Source organism: Canis lupus, chromosome 5 (assembly GCF_048164855.1).
Source record: "Canis lupus baileyi chromosome 5, mCanLup2.hap1, whole genome shotgun sequence".
Lineage (NCBI taxonomy): Eukaryota > Metazoa > Chordata > Mammalia > Carnivora > Canidae > Canis > Canis lupus.
In genome coordinates this window covers 17598708-17621615 of record NC_132842.1, presented here as the reverse complement: position 1 = coordinate 17621615, position 22908 = coordinate 17598708, and the positions used below count along the sequence as shown (strand labels likewise).

Here is a 22908-nt window from a genome sequence, read left to right as displayed (position 1 = left end):
ACACTAAATTTTCATTGGGAATACGTGTCTATATTTAAACTTCATAAAATTTATAGTGGAAAAAGCAGATTCACATACTGCATCTCTACAACCCTACTTAAAAGTTTTTTTAGTTTTTTTATTTTTTTTGGAGTTCAATTTGCCAACATGTTGCATAACAATTTGCCAACATATTACATAACAACCAGTGCTCATCCCGCCCAAGTGTCCCCCTCAGTACCCATCACCCAGTCACCCCAACCCCCTGCTCACCTCCCTTTCCACCATCCCTTGTTTGTTTCCCAGAGTTAGGTGTGTCCCGTGTTTTGTCACCGTCACTGATATTTTCACTCATTTTCTCTCCTTTCCCTTTATTCCCTTTCACTAATTTTTATATTCCCTAAATGAATGAGACCATATAATATTTGTCCTTTTCCGATTGATTTATTTCACTCAGCCTAATACCCTCCCCTCCAGTTCCATCCACGTCGAAGCAAATAGTGGGTATTTAGACAGCATATTACTATAAAATTTTTTGTCAGAATTACCCTAAATAGAAATATTAATGAGTTCATTTTTGGAAGATTACACCTTTAACCCAAAAGATCAAGTGCCAATAGTATACAGGTTGGTAAATTAACTTTCTTGATTGTGTCTTTGGTATTATTACTAGAGAGCCTGAGGGTGGGGGAAACCTTTGTATGTTTTCTACTTTATATAAAAGTATACATGTGAAACAGAGAAAGATTCACACTGGGGTGAAAGGCAGTATAAATCCCAACGTGGCTAAAAATAGCATCATGGTGGGCATGAGGGGGTGTGTGGAAGACAAAAAGGGCAGATTCTACTTCCAGGGCCTTGGTAAGTGTGTTATCAGCTAATTGCCTCTGGAGCTGTTTCGGTCCTTCTGATCACTGCTCTGCCATCTACCTGGCCCCTAGAGGTTGTTGGTCTGAGGTATTCCTCGGTGCGAAACCCTCAATTTCTCTGAGGCAATGAGTAAAATGTACAAGAGTGGTGAAAGCACATCCTTGAAAATGTCTTTGAGGGATGGTTTATTTTTATGTTCTGAGCTGCTTTACTAAATACAAATATGTGTAACGGCATTCTCCAGAATCTTGTAATTACAGCCATTCCAGAAGGTAGCAAGTATTACCTGTCAATCCATGTGCATCACTGTCAGCCATTTCTTTCCCTCCCCTAATTTGAATTTCTTGTTAGTTAGTTATCCCTGGAATCATATATACTCCTTTGGAATAATTTTAAACCTATAAATATATGTAGTAGCTCTGCTCTGTCACATTTTCAGTGTTAAAACACTGTTTACTGGCACATTCTGTTTGCTATTATGGAAACTTAAAAAAATGCAGGTCATGCAGGAATGATTTGGGTAGAAATAAAATACTAAGCACTTGTGTTGTGTAATCTTCACAGGACTAATGAGAGGCTGGCAGATATCAGTACCAAATATCTGGTGGAGAGACAGCAGAACAGACCTTTCCACAGCACTCTTACTATGGGACCAGTCTTGGAAGGGCCTTCTGTTGGAAATTGGACTAGTAGTTTACTGCTGGATAGAAATGTTACTCCAAGAGAAAATGTAATGATTCCTACCTCAAGGCCGCAGACTTCAGTTAGCAGCATTGAAACTCACTTGTTCAAGGTTAGTTATATTATCTTTCTTTTCTTGAGTTTCAGATTTCCAATAAAATTTTTGTTTTTAATTTGGTGAAATTCTGAGTTAACTGAATAATACTCATTAAGTAAAAGTTATACTGGTTTGTGCTAATAAGGAAATGGGACAGAAATTTTATGGTATTTTTTAAAGCTCCTGGAGCTCTTATTGTCAAGAGATACCTATTATTAACTTTATTCAATAAATACCACTAAACTGACACATTTTATCTTCTTATTTTTTAAAGATTTTATGTATCTGAGAGAGAAGAGAGTGTGCCCATGAGTGGGGAGAGAGGTAGAGGGAGGGGGAGAATCTCAAGCAGGCTCCCCACTGAGTGTGGAGCCTGACTCAGGGCTTGATCCCATGACTCCGAGATGATGATCTGAGCTGGAATCAAGAGTTGGATGCTTAACCAACTGAGTTCCCAAGGCACCCCCAAACAGACCCATTTCCTTGAAAAGCTATGTTAAATTGGATTTTGCAAAGTAAATATTATTACCTACTAACCCAAAGTACACTTAGATGCTTTGACTTATTCTCTGATTAGCAATAGTTTATACTATGTTTAAAGTTTGCTGTAACTCAATTTTCCACCCCTATGCATAAGTGAATGATTAGAATCCAAACGCTTAACCATGTAGGGATATTTATGATTTTAACGATTCCACGGTAAGTCCTTTTTATGAATTAAATAAACTTGTAACACTAAATTGATAGTTCTATGTTTTGGGGGCACCCGTATGACTGAGTGGTTTAGCATGTATCTGCCTTTGGCTCAGGTCATGATCCAGGGGTCCTGGGATTGAGTCACGCAACAGGATCCCCATAGGGAGCCTGCTTCTCCCTCTGCCTATGTCTGTGCTTCTCTCTCTGTACTTTTTATGAATAAATAAATAAAACAGTTTAAAAAATGTTGTAAGTTTTGGCATTTTCTTACATGAGAGCACATCCCTAATTGCTTTCTTATAACACCTTTTTTTTAACTTATATTACTTCTATTTCAATTTTTATAAAATGGCTTGCTGAGCAACTGTAGAGATTTTCTAAATAAGTAAGTCAAAGAAATATTTGATTCTTTCTTTTCTTTTTTTTTTTTTTTGAGAGAGAGAGAGAGAGAAAAAATGAAGGAAAGCAAGCAGGTGGTAAAGGGCAATGGGAAAGAGAGAAGAGAGACTCTTAGGCAGGCTCCATGCTCAGAGTGGAGCCGGATCTCATGACCCTAAGATCATGACCTGGGCCAAAATCAAGATTCTGACACTTAACTGACTGAGCCACCCAGGCACCCCACAAATAATTGGATATTTCAAATGAAATTCACATATATTTACCTTGATGCCATCACTTGAATGATTGATGACTAAGATGGCAGTGATAGGGAGCCTTTAATAACAACCCATTTCCATTGTGTATCATTGTTGTTAAAATACCCATTTCAATCAATGCACATAGGCTTATGATTTTGATAGTATATTCATGGATTTATTAATGTAGAAAAATGTAGCATAGACTCATGTTAAATGAAGCCTTAGTCTTGTTCTTTCATTCGACTTCCTTGTTTTCTTGCTCTAGTCTCTTCTGATTCGATGACTTTTAGTATTATGTTTGGATGCTTTTCTTCCATTTGTGTATCCGTTATAAATATTTGGTTTGTGATTACTATGAAGTTCATATATAACATCCTGTGTATGTATAGCAATCTCTTTTAAGTTGATGGTTACTTCAGTTCAAACAGATTTTAAAAACACTGCATTTTTACACCCTGCCTTGTTTTATAAATTTGATGTCATAGTTTACACCTTTGTATTTTGTGTATCCCTTAACTAGTTACTGTAGATATAATTGATATTATTCCTTTTGTCTTGTAACCCTCATACTGGCTTTATAAAAATGATTGGTCTATTACCTTTACTGTATGTTTGTTTTTATGATAAAACTGTCTCGGGGATCCCTGGGTGGCGCAGCGGTTTGGCGCCTGCCTTTGGCCCAGGGCGCGATCCTGGAGACCCGGGATCAAATCCCACATAGGGCTCCCGGTGCATGGAGCCTGCTTCTCCCTCTGCCTGTGTCTCTGCCTCTCTCTCTCTCTGTGACTATCATAAATAAATAAAAATTAAAACAAAAACTGTCTCATTTTCTTATTTCTAGTTATGGTCTTTCTTTCTTTCTTTCTTTGAGAGCAAAGTGAGTGAGAACACAAGTGAAGGGGAGGGAGGGGCAGAGGGAGAGGGAGAAGCAGGCTCCTCTCTGAGCAGGGAACAGGGAGTCCCTTACAGAGCTTGATCCCAGGGTCCTGGGAGACTCTTCACTGACAGCTGTCCAGGTACCCTGGCCTTTTCTGATTAAAGAAGTCCTTTTAACATCTCTTATAAGACCTATTTAGTGGTGATGAACTTCTTTAAGTTTTGTGTGGGAAACTCTTTATCTTTCTTTCAGTTCTGAATTATAAACCTGCCAAAAATATCCTAGGTTTTTTCCTCTTAGCACTTGGAAAATATCATGCGACAATTTCTTTTCTTTTTTTTTAACTTTCTTTTTATATGATAAATTTATCTTTTATTGGTGTTCAATTTACCAACATACAGAATAACACCCAGTGCTCATCCCGTCAAGTGCCCCCCTCAGTGCCCATCACCCATTCACCCCCATCCCCTGCCCTCCTCCCCTTCCACCACCCCTAGTTCATTTCCCAGAGTTAGGAGTCTTCACGTTCTGTCTCCCTTTCTGATATTTCCTACCCATTTCTTCTCCCTTCCCTTCCATTCCCTTTCACTATTATTTATATTCCCCAAATGAATGAGACCATATAATGTTTGTCCTTCTCCGATTTTTATTGGAGTTCGATTTGCCAACATTTAGCATAACACCCAGTGTTCATCCCAAGTGCCCCGCTCAGTGCCTATCACCCAGTCACCCCAACCCCCCGCCCACCTCCCCTTACACTACACCTTGTTCATTTGCCAGAGTTAGGTGTCTCTCATGTTTTGTCACCCTCAGCGATATTTTCACTCATTTTCTCTCCCTTTATTCCCTTTCACTAAATTTTATATTCCCCAAATGAATGAGACCATTTTAATGTCTGTCCTTCTCCGATGGACTTATTTCACTCAGCACAATACCCTTGAGGTCCCTCCAGGTTGAAGTAAACGGTGGGTATTTGTCGTTTCTAATGGCTGAGTAATATTCCACTGTATACATAGACCACATCTTCTTTATCCATTCATCTTTCGATGGGCACCGAGGCTCCTTCCACAGTTTGGCTATTGGGGACATTGCCGCTAGAAACATCGGGGTGCAGGTGTCCTGCCGTTTCACTGCATCTGTATCTTTGAGGTAAATCCCCAGCAGTGCAATTGCTGGGTCGTAGGGCAGGTCTATTTTTAACTCTTTGAGGAACCTCCACAAAGTTTTCCAGAGTGCATGCCACAGTTTCGGCTGAAAAATCCACTGATATCCCTGTAGTGGTTCGCTTTGATATAACTAATTGCTTTTCCTTTCTTTTCTTTTCTTTTTTTTTTTTTTCTGCTTTTAAGATTCTCCTTTTCTCTTTCATTTTTGACTTGTTATTATGTGTCTTGGTGTGAAACTCTTTGGGTTCCTTTTATTTGGGACTGGCAATGCTTCCTGGGCCTGGAGGCCTGTTTTCTTCCCCAGGTTAGGGAAGTTTTTAGGTATTCTTTCTTCAAATAAGTTCTTCACCTTTTCTCTCTTCTTTTTCTGGGACCTCTCTAATGTGAGTTTTATTATACTTGATGCTATTCCAGAGGTCCCTGTATCTTAATTTTTCAAATTATTTCTTCTTTTTGCTTTTCAGCTTGGATGATTTTTACTACCCTTTCTTGCAGATTGCTGATCTGTTCTTCACATCTTTTAATCTGCTGTCGATTGTGTCTGGTGTATTTTTCATTTCAGTTATTGTATTCTTCAGCCCTAATTGGTTCTTTTGTATATTTTCTCTTTGTTGAAGTTCTCACTGAATCCGTCCATTCTTCCAAGTTTGCTGAGCATCTCTGTGACCATTACTTTGAACTCTTTATCAGGCTGACTCCTTATCTCTGTTTCATTTCGTTGTTTTTCTGAGGTTCTATCTCGTGGCCTTGTTTCATTTAGAACATACTCCTCTGTCTCCTCGTTTTGTCTGACTTTCTCTGTTTGTTTCTAAAATTGTTCTTTCCAACTTTTCCCTCTTCAAAATATGTTGCTTTGAACAATGAATGTTAGTTATAAAGTCAAGCAAGAAGAAACATTTTTCAAAGTATTGTCTGGTCATTTCTCTCATTGGAGCTGTGGTGGGGTAGGTGGCAGAGGACAGTGCTCTTCTTTTTCTGAGTTCAGAGCACAGGAGTCAGGCAGATGGAGTTAAACTTAGTAGCCTTTGTTACTAATACATGCTAACAGATTGGAGGATGTGGTTTGGGTGGGTATGTAGCCACAGTGGGCTTCCCAATTCTTTATCCCAAATTAGGCACTTCCCCACACAGTTGTAAATGGAGGAAACAAATGTTTGATGCCCATCCCACGAAGATGAGAGCAGACCTGAATTCATGTTACCATGGGTGAGCACATCTTTTCAAAAAAGAGATTTGGAATCTCCTAAGCACTGCCTAGTGCCTTCTCCCCAATTCACTCATTAGGCAAATCTCCCTTCCTGCTGTGAGGGAGGTAGAGATAAATCCACTTGTGGGTAATGATGGTTTACCTCTAATTTCTGACTGGATTTAAATTAAAGTTAGTCCTGTCTTTTGTACATACCAACTCTCATAATGATGAGAGGTTGGACAGAGCATACTAGGTGGTAAAGAGAAGTCTGTTTTGTGTTTAATAATCCACAACATAGATAACTCATTTGTTGATTGATTTTGGTAAACCAAGTTTTATCTGGAGGAAAAGAATAATTCTTTCCAGGAAGAGTTTCCTCCATTTCAGCCTCTTTGGTTCAACTAAAGATTTTCTCCTTCAAGTTCCGTGTCTTGTGGTTTAAAAAATTTGTGCTTATAAATGCAGTCTATTAACTGTTCCCAATAGGAGTAAAGATCATTTCCATTGCTGTATTTTTATTCATAAAACATTAAAATTTATAATTTAAATTACACTTTAGACTTTAAAATTTATAATTTAATTAGAAAGCTGTTTTGTGCCTCATGCCTAGTCGTTATTGAGCCACATGACAAACCTTTATGTGTTCATTTTCAGTCAGTTATAGTTAAAAATGTAGGTATTTTTCCTGAAGATGATGAAGTAACTGGCATAAAAACTCTCAGCTCAGGAGGACCTAAAGCACATTCCTGGCCTGCAACTCTTTGGTCTTTTGACCTGAGGCAAACTGCAATCTTTCTGAGGCCTTCTTGTCTCTTATGTAAAATTAGGGACTTTGGGATCCATGGGTGGCGCAGCGGTTTGGTGTCTGCCTTTGGCCCATGGCGTGATCCTGGAGACCCGGGATCGAATCCCACATCAGGCTCCCAGTGCATGGAGCCTGCTTCTCCCTCTGCCTGTGTCTCTGTCTCTCTCTCTCTGTGACTATCATAAATAAATAAAAATTAAAATAAAAAAATTAGGGACTTTGACTAAATTAGTGACTACCTTTTGGAAAACAATATTTTTTTCAAAGAATGGAACTTAATTTGTTTTTGTTTTATTTTGTTTTGTTGTTTGTTTCTGTTTTTGCATTAAACTGTATTATACAAAACCGAGACCAGTGGAGCTGTGTAGCTAAAAGAGAGATGAGACTACAGCTGTAGACTTTTGTCCCTCAATCCTACAGTATCTCCAATGGAACCTTAGATTTCTATGATTGGTAGTTTGGAAACAAACTGTTATGAGAAAATCCTACTAATTAATGAGTCTTCGAATTAAAATTTCCTGATACGTTGTTTTTATGTGTATAATTTTCTTACCCTCTTATGTTTTTGATAAATGGAAAAGTATAAATAAAATTGCAAATATGTTCTCTTTATTAATGGATTGCAAGCTATTTCTACCATCTAACTCAATTCTCACCTGGAAATAAACCAGGGTCACAGAAGCAAGTATTTAGGAAAAGACTTTTGGCGAAAAGATCATTATATTACTTTGATCGTTCCTTAAGGAAATGAAGGCAGGCACTTAAGTGACTGGGCCACCTAGGCACCACTTAGTACCGTATTTAGACCCTATTTTGGGAATTCAATGAGAGGATGCCTTTTATAAGAAATAAGAGCATTCTAGATGGGAATATTTGTAATGCACATTTGATCCTTGACCAACATGGAATTGTAGCTGCAGGTCTAGGTAGCCTACACATGGACTTTCTTGGCTGTTGTGTTGTACTGTATTTTCTCTTATGTTTTTCTCAATAACCTTTTTTTCTCTAGCATACTTTATTTTAAGAATATATTATATAACACATGTAATGTACAAACCATGTGTTAATGGACTGTGTTATTGGTAAGGCTTCCCATCACCAGTAGGCTATTAGTAATTAAATTTGGGGAGAATCAGAAATTATACAGAGTTTTGACTGCACGGGGGTAAGTGCACCTAACCACTGTGTTGCTCAAAGGTCAACTGTAGTCTGAAATATTCCTAAATATTTCATAATTAAGTAGATAATGATAACTATAGTAAGTCAGGTGCTTCAAAAATTGGTCCTAATTCATAGAAAGGAAACAAAGTTACAGTTAAAATTTCTTTTCCTTGTTTCTAATTCTAGAAACTTATCAATGCGAAACTAAGTTGGAAAACTGGTGCTAGCTTATATTTTTTCCTTTCCTGAGGCAGATTTTCTGAAATCTCTGTGTTCACACGAAAAGAAGTACATCAGTCATCATATAGATAACAAAATAGTTTTACTCAATATTACCAGGAGAAATTCCACATGACTTTATGTAGTCCCACTTCCATTGTTTTATGTATTTAAGAGTCTGTGCTGAAAAATAGAGCATACAACATACCTCAAGATTTTGTTGAGTGCAAAATCAAAAGTGCAAAAGTGGAAAGTTCATTCGGAGGAATAATTTATTAAACAAATGATTAATCTCTCATAAAGGGCACTTTTTCTGAAAATCACAAACTATTAAAGTGTAAAATGACTCTTGTTTACAATTTTGTAACAGAAGTTACAAAGATCCTTCAGAAGTTATGTATATTCTTTTATTTCACATTCCTAGCTCCATTGGTTTCTTTACTATTTTTTATTTAAATTCAATTAACTAGCTTATAATGTTATGATATATATATCATGCCCGGAGCCAAAGGCCTACTCTCAGCCACTGAGCCACCCAAAGGTCCAAAGATTTAATTATTTATTGGCTGAGTAATATTCTGTTCTCTCTCTCCCTCCCTCTCTCTCTCTGTCTAATAAATAAATATGATACTTATTTATTTATATCTACATCACATCTTCTTTATGCATACCTCTTTCAAAGAACATCCATATCTCTCAGGTTGGCTATTGAGGATATTACTGGTATAAACATATGGGTGCAGGTGCCCCTTTGGATCCCGACCAAAGTGATCTTCGGGATTCATACCTTCTAGCGCAATTGCTGGGTTTTACATAGGTAGCTCCTTTTTCAACTCTTTGAGGAACCTCCGGTACTGATTTCCAGAGGAGCTGCACCAGGTTGTATTCTCACCAACATCATAAGAGGATCCCCCTTTCTCTGCATTCCCGCCAACATCTGTCATTTCCAGACTTGCTAATTTTGGCCATTATGAAAGGTGTGAGGGGGAAACTCACCGTGGTTTTGATTTGTATTTCTCTAGTGCCAGCTGATGTTGAGCATGTTTTCATGTCTGTTGGCCATATGTATGTCTTCTTTGGAGACATGTCCTTTCATTTCTTCTGCCCATTTCTTCATTGGGTTATCTTTCTTTGGGTGTTGACTTTGATCAGCTCTTTATAGACTTTGCATACCAGCCTTTTATCTGATAAGGCATTTGCAAACACCTTCTCCCATTCTGTCAGTTGTCTTTTGGTTTTGTCAACTGTTTCCTTGCTGTGCAAAAGCTTTTTATCTTGATGAATTCCCAGTAGGTCATTTTGGCATCTGGTGACATGTTCTAGCAAGAAGTTGCGGCAGCCGAGGTCACAGAGGTTGCTGGCTGTGTTCTCCTCTAGGATTTTGATGGATTCCTATCTCACATTTGGGTGTTTCATCCATTTTGACTCTATTTTTGTGTATAGCATAAGAAAATGGTCCCGTTTTATTCTTCTACATGTGGTGGTCTGATTTCCCACACCATTTGTTGAAGAGACTGCTTTGTCTCCATTGGATTTTCTTTCCAGTATTGTTGAAGAGGAGTGGACCATAGAGTTGAGGGTCCACTTCTGGGTTTTCTCTTCTGGGCCATTGATCGACATGTCTGCTTTTGTGCCAGTACCATACTGTCTTGTTGATCACAGCTTTAAAATAGAGCTTGAAGTCCGGTTTGTAATGCCACCAGCTATGGCTACCTCTATCAACATATGTTTGGCTATTCGGGGTCTTCTAAGGTTCCAAACAAATCTTACCGTTATTTACTCCAGCTGTATAAAAGGAGTTGGTAGTATTTTGATAGAGATTGCATTGAATATATAGATTGATGGAGCTAGCATAAACATTTTAACAATATTTAATTCTTTCAATCCATGAGCATGGAATGTATTTCCAGTTCTTTACACCTTTCTCAATTTCTTTCCAGAATGTCCTGTCATCTTCAGAGTATAGATCCTTTGTCTCTCTGGGTAGGTTTATTCCTAGGCATCTTATGGTGTTTGCTGCAATGGTCAATGGAATCGACTCCTCAGTTTCTCTTTCTTCCATCTCATTGTTAGTGTATAGAAATGCAACTGATTTCTGTGCATGGATTTCCTATCCTGCTGCTTTGCTGAATTCAGGAAAGGGTCCTAGCAACGTTGGGGTGGAGTCTTTTGGGTTTTCCACATAGGATATCATGTCCTCTGAGAAAAGTGAGAGTTTGAGTTCTTTTCTGATTCAGACGCCTTTTTATTTCTTTTTGTTGTCTAAATGCTGAGGCTATGTCGAACAACACTGGTTGTCCAGAGAGTGGACTTCCCTGTCGTGTTCCTGACCTTAGTGGCAAAGCTCTCAGTTTTTCCCCTTAAGAATGGCATCAGAAAAAAAAAAAAAAAAAAAAAAAAAAAAAAAGAATGGCATCAGGTGTGGGCTTTTCATAGATGGCTTTTATGATATTGAGATATGCTCCCCCCCCTCCCTGCACTGCGAAGAGTATTGATCCGGAAAGGGTGCTGAACTTTGTCAACTGCTTTTTCTGCATCTCTTGAGAGGATCCTATGGTTCTTATCCTTTCTTTTATTTCTGTAGTGTATCACATTGATTCATCTGCAGATGTCGAATCACCCTTGCAGCCCAGGCATAAAACCCACTTGGACATGGTGAATAATCCTTTAATGTACTGTTGAATCCTCCCAGCCAGTGTCTTGGTGAAAATTTTGGCATCCATGTTCATCAGGGATATTGGAGTGTAATTCTCCTTTTGGGTGGGGTCTTGCTCTGGTTTTTCGATCAGAGTAATGCTGGCCTCACAGAGAACGCTGGAAGGTTTCCCTTCCATTTCTAATTTTTATAAACAGCTCCGAAGAATAGATTAATTCTTCCTGGAATGTGTGGTAGAATTCTCCTGGGAAGCCACCTGGTCCTGGACTCTTGGTTGTTGGCAGATATTTGATGACTGCTCCCATTTCCTTGCTGGTTATGGGTCTGTTCAGGTTTCCTGTGTCTTCCTGTTTCAGTTTTGGTAGGAAGGGATCCATTTCTTCCAGATTGCTTAGTTTGTTGGCATATAGTTGCTCAGAATGTGTTCTTATAGTTGTCTGTATTTCTCTGGTGCTGGTCGTGATCTGTCTTCTTTCATTCATGATCTTATTTCCCCAGATGTGGTTTTCTTTTTTAAAATTCCCCTGGCTATTCGGGGTCTTTTCTGATTCCACACAAATCTTAAAATAATTTGTTGTAGCTCTCTGAAGAAAGTCCATGGTATTTTCATAGGGATTGCATTAAACGTGTAAATTGCCCTGGGTAATATTGACATTTTCACAATGTTAATTCTGCCAATCCATGAGCACGGAACATTTTTCCATCTCTTTGTGTCTTCCTCAATTTCTTTCAGAAGTGTTCTATACTTTTTAGGGTATAGGTCCTTTACGTCTTTGGTTAGGTTTATTCCTAGGTATCTTATGCTTTTGGGTGCAATTGTAAATGGGATTGACTCCTTAATTTCTCTTTCTTCAGTCTCATTGTTAGTGTATAGAAATGCCATTGATTTCTGGGCATTGATTTTGTATCCTGCCACGCTGCCAAATTGCTGTATGAGTTCTATCAATCTTGGGGTGGAGGCTTTTAGGTTTTCTATGTAGAGTATCATGTCATCGGCAAAGAGGGAGAGTTTGACTTCTTTGCCAATTTGAATGCCTTTAATTTCTTTTTGTTGTCTGATTGCTGAGGCTAGGACTTCCAGGACTATGTTGAATAGCTGTGGTGAGAGTAGACATCCCTGTCTTGTTCCTGATCTTAGGGGAAAGGCTCCCAGTGATTCCCCATTGAGAATGATATTTGCTGTGGTCTTTTCGTAGATGGCTTTTAAGATGTTGAGGAATGTTCCCTCTATCCCTACACTCTGAAGAGTTTTGATCAGGAATGGATGCTGTATTTTGTCAAATCCTTTCTCTGCATCTAAAGAGAGGATCATATGGTTCTTGGTTTTTCACTTGCTGATATGATAAATCACATTGATTGTTTTACGAGTGTTGAACCAGCCTTGTGTCCCGGGGATAAATCCTACTCGGTCATGGTGAATAATTTTCTTAATGTACTGTTGGATCCGATTGGCCAGTATCTTGTTGAGAATTTTTGCATCCATGTTCATCAGGGATATTGGTCTGTAATTCTTCTTTTTGGTGGGGTCTTTGTCTGGTTTTGGAATTAAGGTGATGCTGGCCTCATAGAACGAATTTGCAAGTACTCCATCTCTTTCTATCTTTCCAAACAGCTTTAGTAGAATAGGCATGGTTTCTTCTTTAAACGTTTGATAGGATTCCCCTGGGAAGCCATCTGGCCCTGGACCTTTGTGTCTTGGGAGGTTTTTGATGACTGCTTCAATTTCCTCCCTGGTTATTGGCCTGTTCAGGTTTTCTGTTTCTTCCTGTTCCAGTTTTGGTAGTTTGTGGCTTTCCAGGAATGCGTCCATTTCTTCTAGAATGCCTAATTTTTTGGCTCCGTTCTCTTTTTGATATGTCTGGCCAGGGGTTTATCGATCTTATTAATTCTGTCAAAGAACCAGCTCCTGACTTCATTGATGTGTTCTACTGTTCCTTTGGTTTCTATTTCATTGATTTCTGCTCTGATCTTTACGAATTTTCTTCTCCTGCTGGTTTTAGGCTTTAATATTCTGTTCTTTTCCAGCTCCTTTAGGTGTAGGGTTAGGTTGTGTATTTAGGACCTTTCTCATTTCTTGAGAAAGGCTTGCATTGCTATATACTATCCTCTTTCGATGACCTTTGCTGCATCCCAAATGTTTTGAGCAGTTGTGTTTCCATTTTCATTTGTTTCTATGAGGTTTTAAAATGTGCCTTACTGCCCCAGTTGGATTCTTTAACCTCTGTGTATTTGAATTCTTTCCAAATTTCCTGTCAAGATTGAGTTCCAGTTTCAAAGCATTGTGGTCTGAAAGTATGCAGGGAATGATCCCAGTCTTTTGGTACCAGTTGAGAGCTGATTTGTGACTGAGTATGTGATCTGTTGTGCAGAATGTTTGTTCCATGTGCACCCGAGAAGAATGTGTATTCTGTTGTCATAGGATGGAGTGCTCTGAAGTTATCTGTGAAGTCCATTTTGTGCAATGTGTCATTCAGAGCCCTTGCGTCCTAGTGGATCATCTGCTTAGATGATCTGGCCATTACAGTAGTGTTGTGTTAAAATACCTACTATTATTATATGACTATCCATGTGTTCCTTTATTTTTGCTATTAATTGCTTTATAAGGTGGCCTGGGTGGCTCAGTCGGTTAAGGCTCTGCCTTTGGCTTAGGTCGTGTTCTCAAGGTCCTGGGATCAAGCCCTGATCAGGCTGCCTGCTCAGTGGGGAGTCTGCTTCTCTCTTTCTTGCTGCCACTGCCTGTGTTCTCTCTGTGTGTGTGTGTGTCAAATAAATAAATAAATGAAATCTTAACAGAAAGTTGATTTATATAGTTGGCTGCTCCCACTTTAAACACATTAAAACTTATAATTGTCCAATTTTAGTTTTGGATAGACCCTTTAATTATGGCATAGTGAGTTTCTTCATCTTTTGTTGTTGTTGTTTCTTCTCTTAATACAGTCTTTGGTTTAAAATCCAATTTGTGGGATGACCAGGTGGCTCAGTGGTTGAGCATCTGCCTTCGGCTCAGGTCATGATCTAGTCCCACATCAGGCTCCCCGCACGGAGCCTGCTTCTCCCGCTGCCTGTGCCTCTGCCTTTCGCTCTCTGTGTGTCTCTCAAGAATAAATAAATAAAATCTTAAAAAAAATCCAATTTGTTTGATATAAATATTGCCACTCCAGTTTTTTTTCATGTCCTTTAATATGATAAATGGTTTTCCACTCCCTCACCTTCAATGTGAAGTTGTCTTTGTGTCTAAAATGAGTCTCTTTCAGATAGCATATCAAAGGGTCTTGCTTTTTTTTTTATCTACTGTGATACCCTGTGTGTTTTGGTTGGGGCATTTGACTTGTTTCCATTCAGAGAAAGGATTGAAAGATATGAATGTAGTGCCATTGTATTATGTGTAAAGTCCGTGTTCTGGTCTGTGTTACTTTTGGGCTCTCTGTTTGCTTAAAGTTTCCCCTTTACCACTTCTTGCAAAGCTGTTTTAAGGATCACAAATTCTTTTAGTTTCAGTTTGTGCTGGAAGCTTTTTATCTCCCCTTGTATTTTGAATGAGAGCCTTGCTGGATAAAATTCTTGGCTGTAGACTCTTCTCCTTGAGCACCCTGAGTATATCATGCCAGCTCTCTCTGGCCTGCTAGGTCTCTTTGGATAGATCCGCTGCCAGTTGAATATTTCTCTCCTTCTTGGTTCAGGGCCTCGTGTTCCAAGCTGCTTTCAGGATTTTCTCTTTGGGTCTGAAATTTGCAAGCTTGGCTATTATATTGGAGATATTGACCTGTTTTTTATTGATTTTGAGGAAGGTTCTCTGTGCCTCCTGGCACTCGAGTGCCTGTTTCTTTCCCCAGATGAGGGAAGATCTCTGCTATAATTTGCTCAAATATGCCTTCTGCCCCCTCCTTCCCCTCTTTTTCTGGGATCCCCATTATTCTAACATTGTTTTGCTGTGTGGTACGACTCATCTCTCAAATTCTCCTGTCATAGTCCAGTGGTTGTTTGTCTCACTTTTCCTCAGCTTGTTTATTCTCCATTGTTTTGTCTTCTATATCACTACTTCTCTGTGAAGCCTCATTTATCCTAGCAGTTAGAACCTTCATTTTTGATTGCATCTCACTAAGATTAGCCTTTTTTATCTCAACTTGATTAGATATCAGTTGTTTTATTTCTCCAGAAAGGCATTCTCTAATGTCCTCTGTGTTTCTTTTAAGCCCAGCTATTATCTTGATGGTCATTATTCTGAACTCTCACTCCAGCCTCTTCCTTCTATCCATGCTGATTAGGTTTCGGGCAGTCAGTACTACCTCTTGTTCTCTTTGTGGCGGTGAGTTTTTCCATCTTGTCATTCTGTCCAGAGAAGAAGAGATGAGTGAGAGAACAGAATAGAAAAATATCAAGAATGACCCCAGATAAATACATGCTAAACAAATAAGAAGAGACCCGAAGCCAATTTAAAGGTTAACAAAGGAGATAATAGAATTAGAGAGATCAAGAGAGCAGAGCAGTACACCGATACTATGTGAATTTTGGTCTTTTTGTTAGGAAATTGCATCCCCAAATGGTTAAGAGGAAACCTTGTATATATACAAAAATAAAATTAAATACAAGGAAAGTCTAGAATGTAAGTGTAAAAATGGAAATTAAAAGTCAAAATAAAAAGGATATTATCAGCCAGTTGAACAGAACAGAGCAATATACTATATCGTAAGTTTATTTTGGTCTGTTAGAAGAAACTACATCCCAAAATTGTAAAGAATGAAAAACTTCATTATATGCAAAAATAAAATTAAATGCAATGAAAGGATAGAATGTAACTGTAAATATGAAAATTAAGATAGATTTTAAAAATATTATAATCAGACAGATGAAGAGAATAGAGCAGTATAGTAGATTCTGGTTGTATTTTAGTCTATTTCTTAGAAGGAACTACTTCCCGAAATGGTACAGAAAGAAAAACTTCAATATATACAGGAATAATATTAAGAGCAGTGAAAGGATTGAATGCAAGTGTAAAAAGGTAAATTGTCAGAGTTGATAAATGAAGAAAATGGTTGAAAGCAAAAAGAAAATTAAAATAGAAAGACTAAGGAGTCATGAGAAATAGCCATGAGTTCTGTATACTGTTTGCCCCTAGCACTGGAGTTCTGCAGCTCTGTATGATGAGTAAAGTTGGTCTTAGCAGGATGTTGTTGCTGACCTCCTGAGGGAGAGGCCTGTAGCACTGATTCTTAGGTGTCTTTGCTTAGGGTGAGATTGCACCACCCTTGCCAGGGGGCCAGGCCAGGTAAGCAGCTCCAGATTGCTCTCTGTGGCTTTTGTTCCCTGAAGGCTTTCTGGGCAGCTTTAGAGGATGAGAATGAAAATGGTGGCCTCCTAATTTCCAGCCCTGGAATTGAAAGATCTCACTCCCTACTGTGTCTCCCTGGTTTCTGTCTGCACTCTGTATTCACCCAGCCTGTGACCAAGCATTTTTATCTCAAGCACAGACCCCCTTTCGATTTTCCAAACTTTGCAGACCCCTGTAGCTCCCATTCACACTGTGCCTCTGGGGGGAAGGAGGAGGTCTTGCCCAGTTTTTCCTGCTTGGAAAGTGGTCACCTGACTGTTCCTCGGTTTGGGGTTTATGGCAACACTGAGATGAATGCCCACTCCTGGGCTCACTGATTGCAACTGGCTTCCCCGCTCAAACGCCTTGGCAACTGCCATACTCAGGCGCCGCCCCCATTCCTTCTGTGACCCCGCGCCCCCAGGGATCCTGAGACCACACTGTCCGTCCCACTTAGGATGCTGCCCCCCGTTGCCACCTGAGCATCTTTCAGACAGGGATGTCCTCACTGGAACAGACCTCTTAAAAGTTCTGGTTGTGCACTCTGCTGCTATATCACTTTCCAGGACTTGCCTTCTAGCTTCCAGAGGTTCCCTGCCGCCCTGGTTTAATCTTCTGATATATGCCTCTGATTCATTTCTCCACACCTCCTACCTTGCAGAAAGCGGTCGCTGTTCTATTTGTAGAATTGCAACAATTCTTTTCTTGGATCTCTGTCTGAGTCCACAGGTGTTCAGAATGATTTGATACCTATGTAGCTGAATCCCAGACACCAGACAAAACTAGGGTCTCCTACTCCTCCACCATCGTCCTCTTCTTCCAGAAATTCTGTATATTCGATTGATCAATATTAATTGTACTTTTTATTAGAATCCTCTAAACAGCATTATAGGTTTCTTCTCAGTTATCCAGATTAAAATAAGTAGGGATTTATTTTATTTATGTGATCATCTTTCTATTTAAGCAAATTGTAGCTTTTACTTTCTAAAAGTATCATTTCCAGACCACGTTTCATAAGCAAAATAAAATTCCTACAATAATGTCTCTTGTTTAACTTGAACATTGTAAGTAACGTTTAACTTATTTCAGATGCAGCAGATGTTGGAAGAGAGTATAATCAGAGAACTAAAAGAAGGTATGTTGCCAAATTCACAAATTTAGATGGTCATTAATTTCTGAAATAAACCACAAATAGTAACTGGCATCCCTTCCCCTTGTTAAAATTTTGTCTAGATATATCTAATAAAAAATGTAAAACATAAACATAGTGAATAAGAGACTTAATCCTCATTTGGTCATCGTGTTTCATACCTTTTTTATTTTTATTTTTTAAGATTTTATTTATTTATTCATGATAGCCACACAGAGAGAGACAGAGAGGCAGAGACACAGGCAGAGGGAGAAGCAGGCTCCATGCAGGGAGCCCGACGTGGGATTCGATCCCGGGTCTCCAGGATCGTGCCCTGAGCCAAAGACAGGCGCCAAACCGCTGTGCCACCCAGGGATCCCTCATACCTTTTTAAAAAACCTGCAGCCTGTATGCCTGTTAGCACTTTTGGCTGTAATCTTCCTTCACTTGTGCCATCGCTATGGAACTGTCAATCTGAAAATGTGGGCGTTCTCAAATTCTTGTTTCTGCTAGTGGTAGAAGACCAAACAGACCAGACTTGTCTCAGTAATACTTAGTTAAGCAATTATATAGTTCATATAGCTGTCCCTTGACAGGTGACATTTCAATCTCCAGCCACTGGTTTTGCCATTGGGTAAAATTCCAGGTTTCTTAGCATGGAATATAAGCACCCAAATCAATTTGGTTCTTGCCACATTGGTGAGCCTTCTCTGTCGCCATTACCCTACTCTGCTGCTTTGCAGAGAGTAATCTTTCAGGTATCAGCCTTCCTATTCCCTCCACAGAAAAGCAGACAATATTGATAGAAAACCAGGATGTCCCTTCTGTGTGTTCTTATAATGTCTTGTTTTAAACCTGCCATGATATATTTGACTCTAGATATTGCCTGTTAGATTTTTCAGTTGATAGTATATGATTGTTCAGGGGTGGACTGTGCCATCAGCTTGCAATCTCTTTTTTTTTTTTAATTTTTTTTTAAATTTTTATTTATTTATGATAGTCACAGAGAGAGAGAGAGAGAGAGAGAGAGAGAGAGAGAGAGGCAGAGACATAGGCAGAGGGAGAAGCAGGCTCCATGCACCGGGAGCCTGATGTGGGATTCGATCCTGGGTCTCCAGGATCGCGCCCTGGGCCAAAGGCAGGCGCCAAACCGCTGCGCCATCCAGGGATCCCGCAATCTCATCTTATAATGAGAAAACCAGAAGCTCTAGTGTTTATCCACAGTAGTAATTAATTCAATGGGCAATCGTGAGCAAACTTGATTTAATAGTAATCTTGTATTTTATATTGTAGTTATATGTAGATATTTTTCATCCTTTTAACACTCAGAAGATTCCAACTTTTTTTTTTTACTAACTTCTAGTTAACTACAAAGTATTTCAGATAAAGAATATTATTCTTTCTCTTTTTCAGTTGCTCATGATTGAGAATCAGGATTCTGTAGATCTTCTCCTTTAGGACCTACTGACGAATCAAATGTAAATCAAGATCTAGTACTGCAAGCATCACGAGAATATGTAGAGATTTTGAATAGAAAGTATATGATCTGAAAGATATATAGTAAAAGTTTATTACCTAGATGTTTAATATAACATTTTAATTGTTTCCCAGTAAATATCTGATGTACAAAAAATCTTTATTAAAGGAAATTTTGTTATATCGTGTGTAATGAAAGTTTATATATTATTTTAAGCTATGTTTCTTGGCATCTGATTAAATTTAAGCATATTTTCTACATGGAAACCAGCATTATTGAGTTTTACAGGCTCCAATCTGCCCAAGTAGATCGGACCAAGTTGTTGATAATGTTTTGGGGCTGGTAATTGGTAGTTTTTTTTTTTTTTTTTTTTGTATTTTCTATGTTTTATTACTAGACATATGGATTTAGACACACATCATTTTGATATACTGCTGCTAAAGCTATCACCAATGTTTGTATGTATTTCAATTTTTATAGTGCCATAAACCCTGTGTATAATTTCAATTTTAAATACTTATTATTCATAGTTCTTTCCTCATGGTGAAAAAGATTTGCCTAAGGCTTTTTATCTTTTCTTTTTTTTTTAATTTACTTTTTGAGAAGAGTCTTAAAATTAGAGAAAAGAAAAAATAGAGAAAACGACCTTTTCCCTCCAGAATGGTTTGAAAGTAAATTGTTAATTTATGCCCAATTCCTGTGGCCCCTATATCCTGCAAGTCAGTACATTCCACATAGCAACCGTACAACCCTGCCAATCAGAAAATCAACACTAATACAATTGTCCCTTGAATAATGTGGAGCTTAGGGGGGCACTGATCCTCTGTGTGAAAATCTGTGAACTTTTGACTCCCCAGGCACTTAACTACTACTAATCTACTGTTGACCAGAATATTGTACCAAAACAGTCAATTAACCTATTTTTTGTGTGTTATATGTATTCCATTCTATATTCTCCTTATAAAGTAAGCTAGAGAAAAATGTTATTAAGAAAAATCAGAAGATGGTAGCCCGGGTGGCTCAGCGGTTTAGCGCCGCCTTCAGCCCGGGTGTGATCCTGGAGACCCGGGATCAAGTCCCACATCAGGCTCCCTGCATGGAGCCTGCTTCTCCCTCTGCCTGTGTCTCTGCCTCTCTCTCTCTCTCTCTCTCTGCCTCTTATGAATAAATAAATAAAATCTTTTAAAAAAAGATCAGAAGGAAGAGAAAATACATTTACAGTACTGTGTTTTTTAAAAATTGGCATATAAGTACACCCATTCAAACTATGTTAGGTATACATTATGTTTTTAAATTTAAATTCAATTTCCCAACATTTAGAAGGGTCATCGTTTTCAGATAAAGTTTTCGATAATTCATCAGTTGCATGTAACACCAAGTGCTCATCATGTCACATGCCCTCCTTCATGACCATCACTGATTTACCCCATCTCCCCATTCACTTCCCTTTCAGCAACCTTCAGTATGTTTTCTGGAGTTGAGTCTCTCATGGTTTGTCTTCCTCTCTGATTTTTCCCCATTCAGTTTCCCCTCCTTGCACTATTTCTTATATTCCACCTATGAGGGAGACCATATGATCATTGTCTTTCTCCAGTTGACTTGTTTCACTCAGCCTGATACCCTCTAGTTCCATGCCCATTGATGTAAGTGGTAGGTTTTCATCCTTTCTGACGTCTGAGTAATATTCCATTTTGTATGTATATCACATCTTTTTTTTAAAAGAATTCATCTATTTACTCATGAGAGAGAGAGAGAGGCAGAGACACAGGCAGGGGGAGAAGCAGACTCCATGCAGGGAGCCGGACATGGGACTCTTCCCGGATCCCAGGATCATGCCCTGAGCCAAAGGCAGACACTCAACCGCTGAGCCACCCAGGGGTCCCATACCACATCTTCTTTATCCATTCCTCTGTTGAAGGACATCTTGGCTCCTTCCACAGTTTGGGTATTGTGGATATTGCTACCATAAACATTGAGGTGCAGGTGCCCCTTCATTTCACTACATTTGTATCTATGGGGTAAATACCCAGTTGTGCAATTGCTACGTCAACTATCCCCTCTATCATCTAAACCTCATATTCTGGGCAGCCCCGGTGGCGCAGTGGTTTAGCACTGCCTGCAGCTCAAGGTGTGATCCTGGAGACCGGGGATCGAGTCCCACATCAGGCTCCTTTCATAGCATGGAGCCTGCTTCTCCCTCTGTCTGTGTCTCTGCATCTCTCTCTCTCTCTCTCTCTCTCTCTCTCTCTGTGTGTGTGTGTGTCTCATGAATAAATAAAATCTTCTAAGAAAATAAAATAAACCTCATATTCTTTTAAAGCTCTGACATTTGTCTGTAGTATCCTTTATAGCAAGGAAGGTCCTATTCAAAACCATGTACTGAACTAAGATGTTGTGTTTCTTAGTCTCTTTCAGTTTAGAACAGTTCCTTAGTCTTTCCATTGATTTTTGTGACTTTTAATCCTTTGAAGAGTTCATTCCAGTAACGTAGAATGTCTTTTCAGTGTGGGTTTTTCTTACGTATCTTATGTTTCCTTATGATAAAATTAAGATTATATTTATATACATATACATATATGTATTTTAGCAAGAGCACAACTGAACTGGTCCTCTACTCTTCTCATTGCATCATATCACGTGACCTACAGTTTTGATTTGTCCCATGGTTGGTGACGTTGATCGCTGGAGTAGTATCTTCAGTTTTCTTCCCCAGAATGTTAACTTTGCACTTTACAATTAGTATTTTATGGAGAAGTACTTTGAGATATATAAAAACCTCCTTTCTGAGATACCCTGTACCAGGCCACTTCTGCAGATGATGTGCCTCACTTACAGGCTCTGAAAACCCATGCTGGGCTGTTCTTTCCCTGTGTGGATGCCTCCTGAACCTTTGAAGTCTGTGATACCTCATCCTAAGTTACTCACCTTTCAGAGATGCTATGTCTTGAGCTCTAAGACTGTTCAGGTGGCACTCCTACATTTATGCCTTCCCAATTCTGTGCCAGGCTCCAATACCTCCCTCTGGGACACCACCGCTCCTTGTTTCTGTTCCTGTGCTTTTGGACTGAAATCTTTGGGAACGGAAAGGATAAAGGGGGAAAGGGCTCCATAGGTCTTTTATAATCAACTTATGAAGCTTTACAATGCAAAGATTTGGATTGGGATTGCATTGAATCTATAAATATTTTGAAGGGAAGAGACATTTATAATACTGAGTTTTCCAAACAATATTTTAATTGCTCTACTCTCAGTGTTTAAAAAAATTTCTTATAAAGATCCTGCAAGATATATTTTAGATTTATTTTCAGTTATTTGATACTTTTGATCCTATTTTAAATTATTTTTAAAAATCAACTTCATTTCCTGTTTATAGCTTATAGAAATAAAAATACTTTGCATATTGAGCTTCTATCAGCTCAGCTATCTTTTTTTAAGATTTATTTATTTATGATAGATGTAGAGAGAGAGAGAAAGAGAGAGGCAGAGACACAAGAAGAGGGAGAAGCAGGCTCCATGCCGGGAGCCCAATGCAAGACTTGGGCTTGCAAGATGCTGGGACTCCAGGATCATGCCCTGGGACAAAGGCTGGTGCCAAACCGCTGAGCCACCCAGGGATCCCCAGGATCAGCTATCTTGATAAACTATCTTACTATTTCTCATAGTTCTGGAGTCTAGGAAGTCCAAAATCAAGGCACTGACAGATTAGTGTCCAGTGAGGGTCTGCTTCCTGGTTCTGAGTGCCTGTCTTCCTCCTATGTCTTCATAAGGGACAGGGTCAAGGGAGCTCACTCCAGCCTCCTTTAGAAGGGCACTAATTTCAAATCAGGAGGACTACACCTTCATGACTTAATCACTTACCAAAGGCATCACCTCCAAATATCATCACATTGAACACTAAGACTTAAAACCTGAGTTTGGAGGTGTGGGTATAGAAATATTCAGTGTAGAGCAAGGCTGTTC

General features: G+C 39.0%; 1 protein-coding gene across 1 annotated transcript in view; it reads left to right on the top strand.

The window, feature by feature from the left end:
• Positions 1-19130, top strand: part of LOC140633127 (coiled-coil domain-containing protein 144A-like) — a 606261-nt gene extending 587131 nt beyond the window's left edge. Inside the window, 3 exon segments of the mRNA XM_072825150.1 lie at positions 1414-1642; positions 17432-17477; positions 18885-19130. Of these exon segments, the coding sequence (XP_072681251.1) occupies positions 1414-1642; positions 17432-17477; positions 18885-19021 (412 nt within the window). The 3' untranslated portion in view covers positions 19022-19130.
• The last annotated feature ends 3778 nt before the right edge of the window (positions 19131-22908 follow it).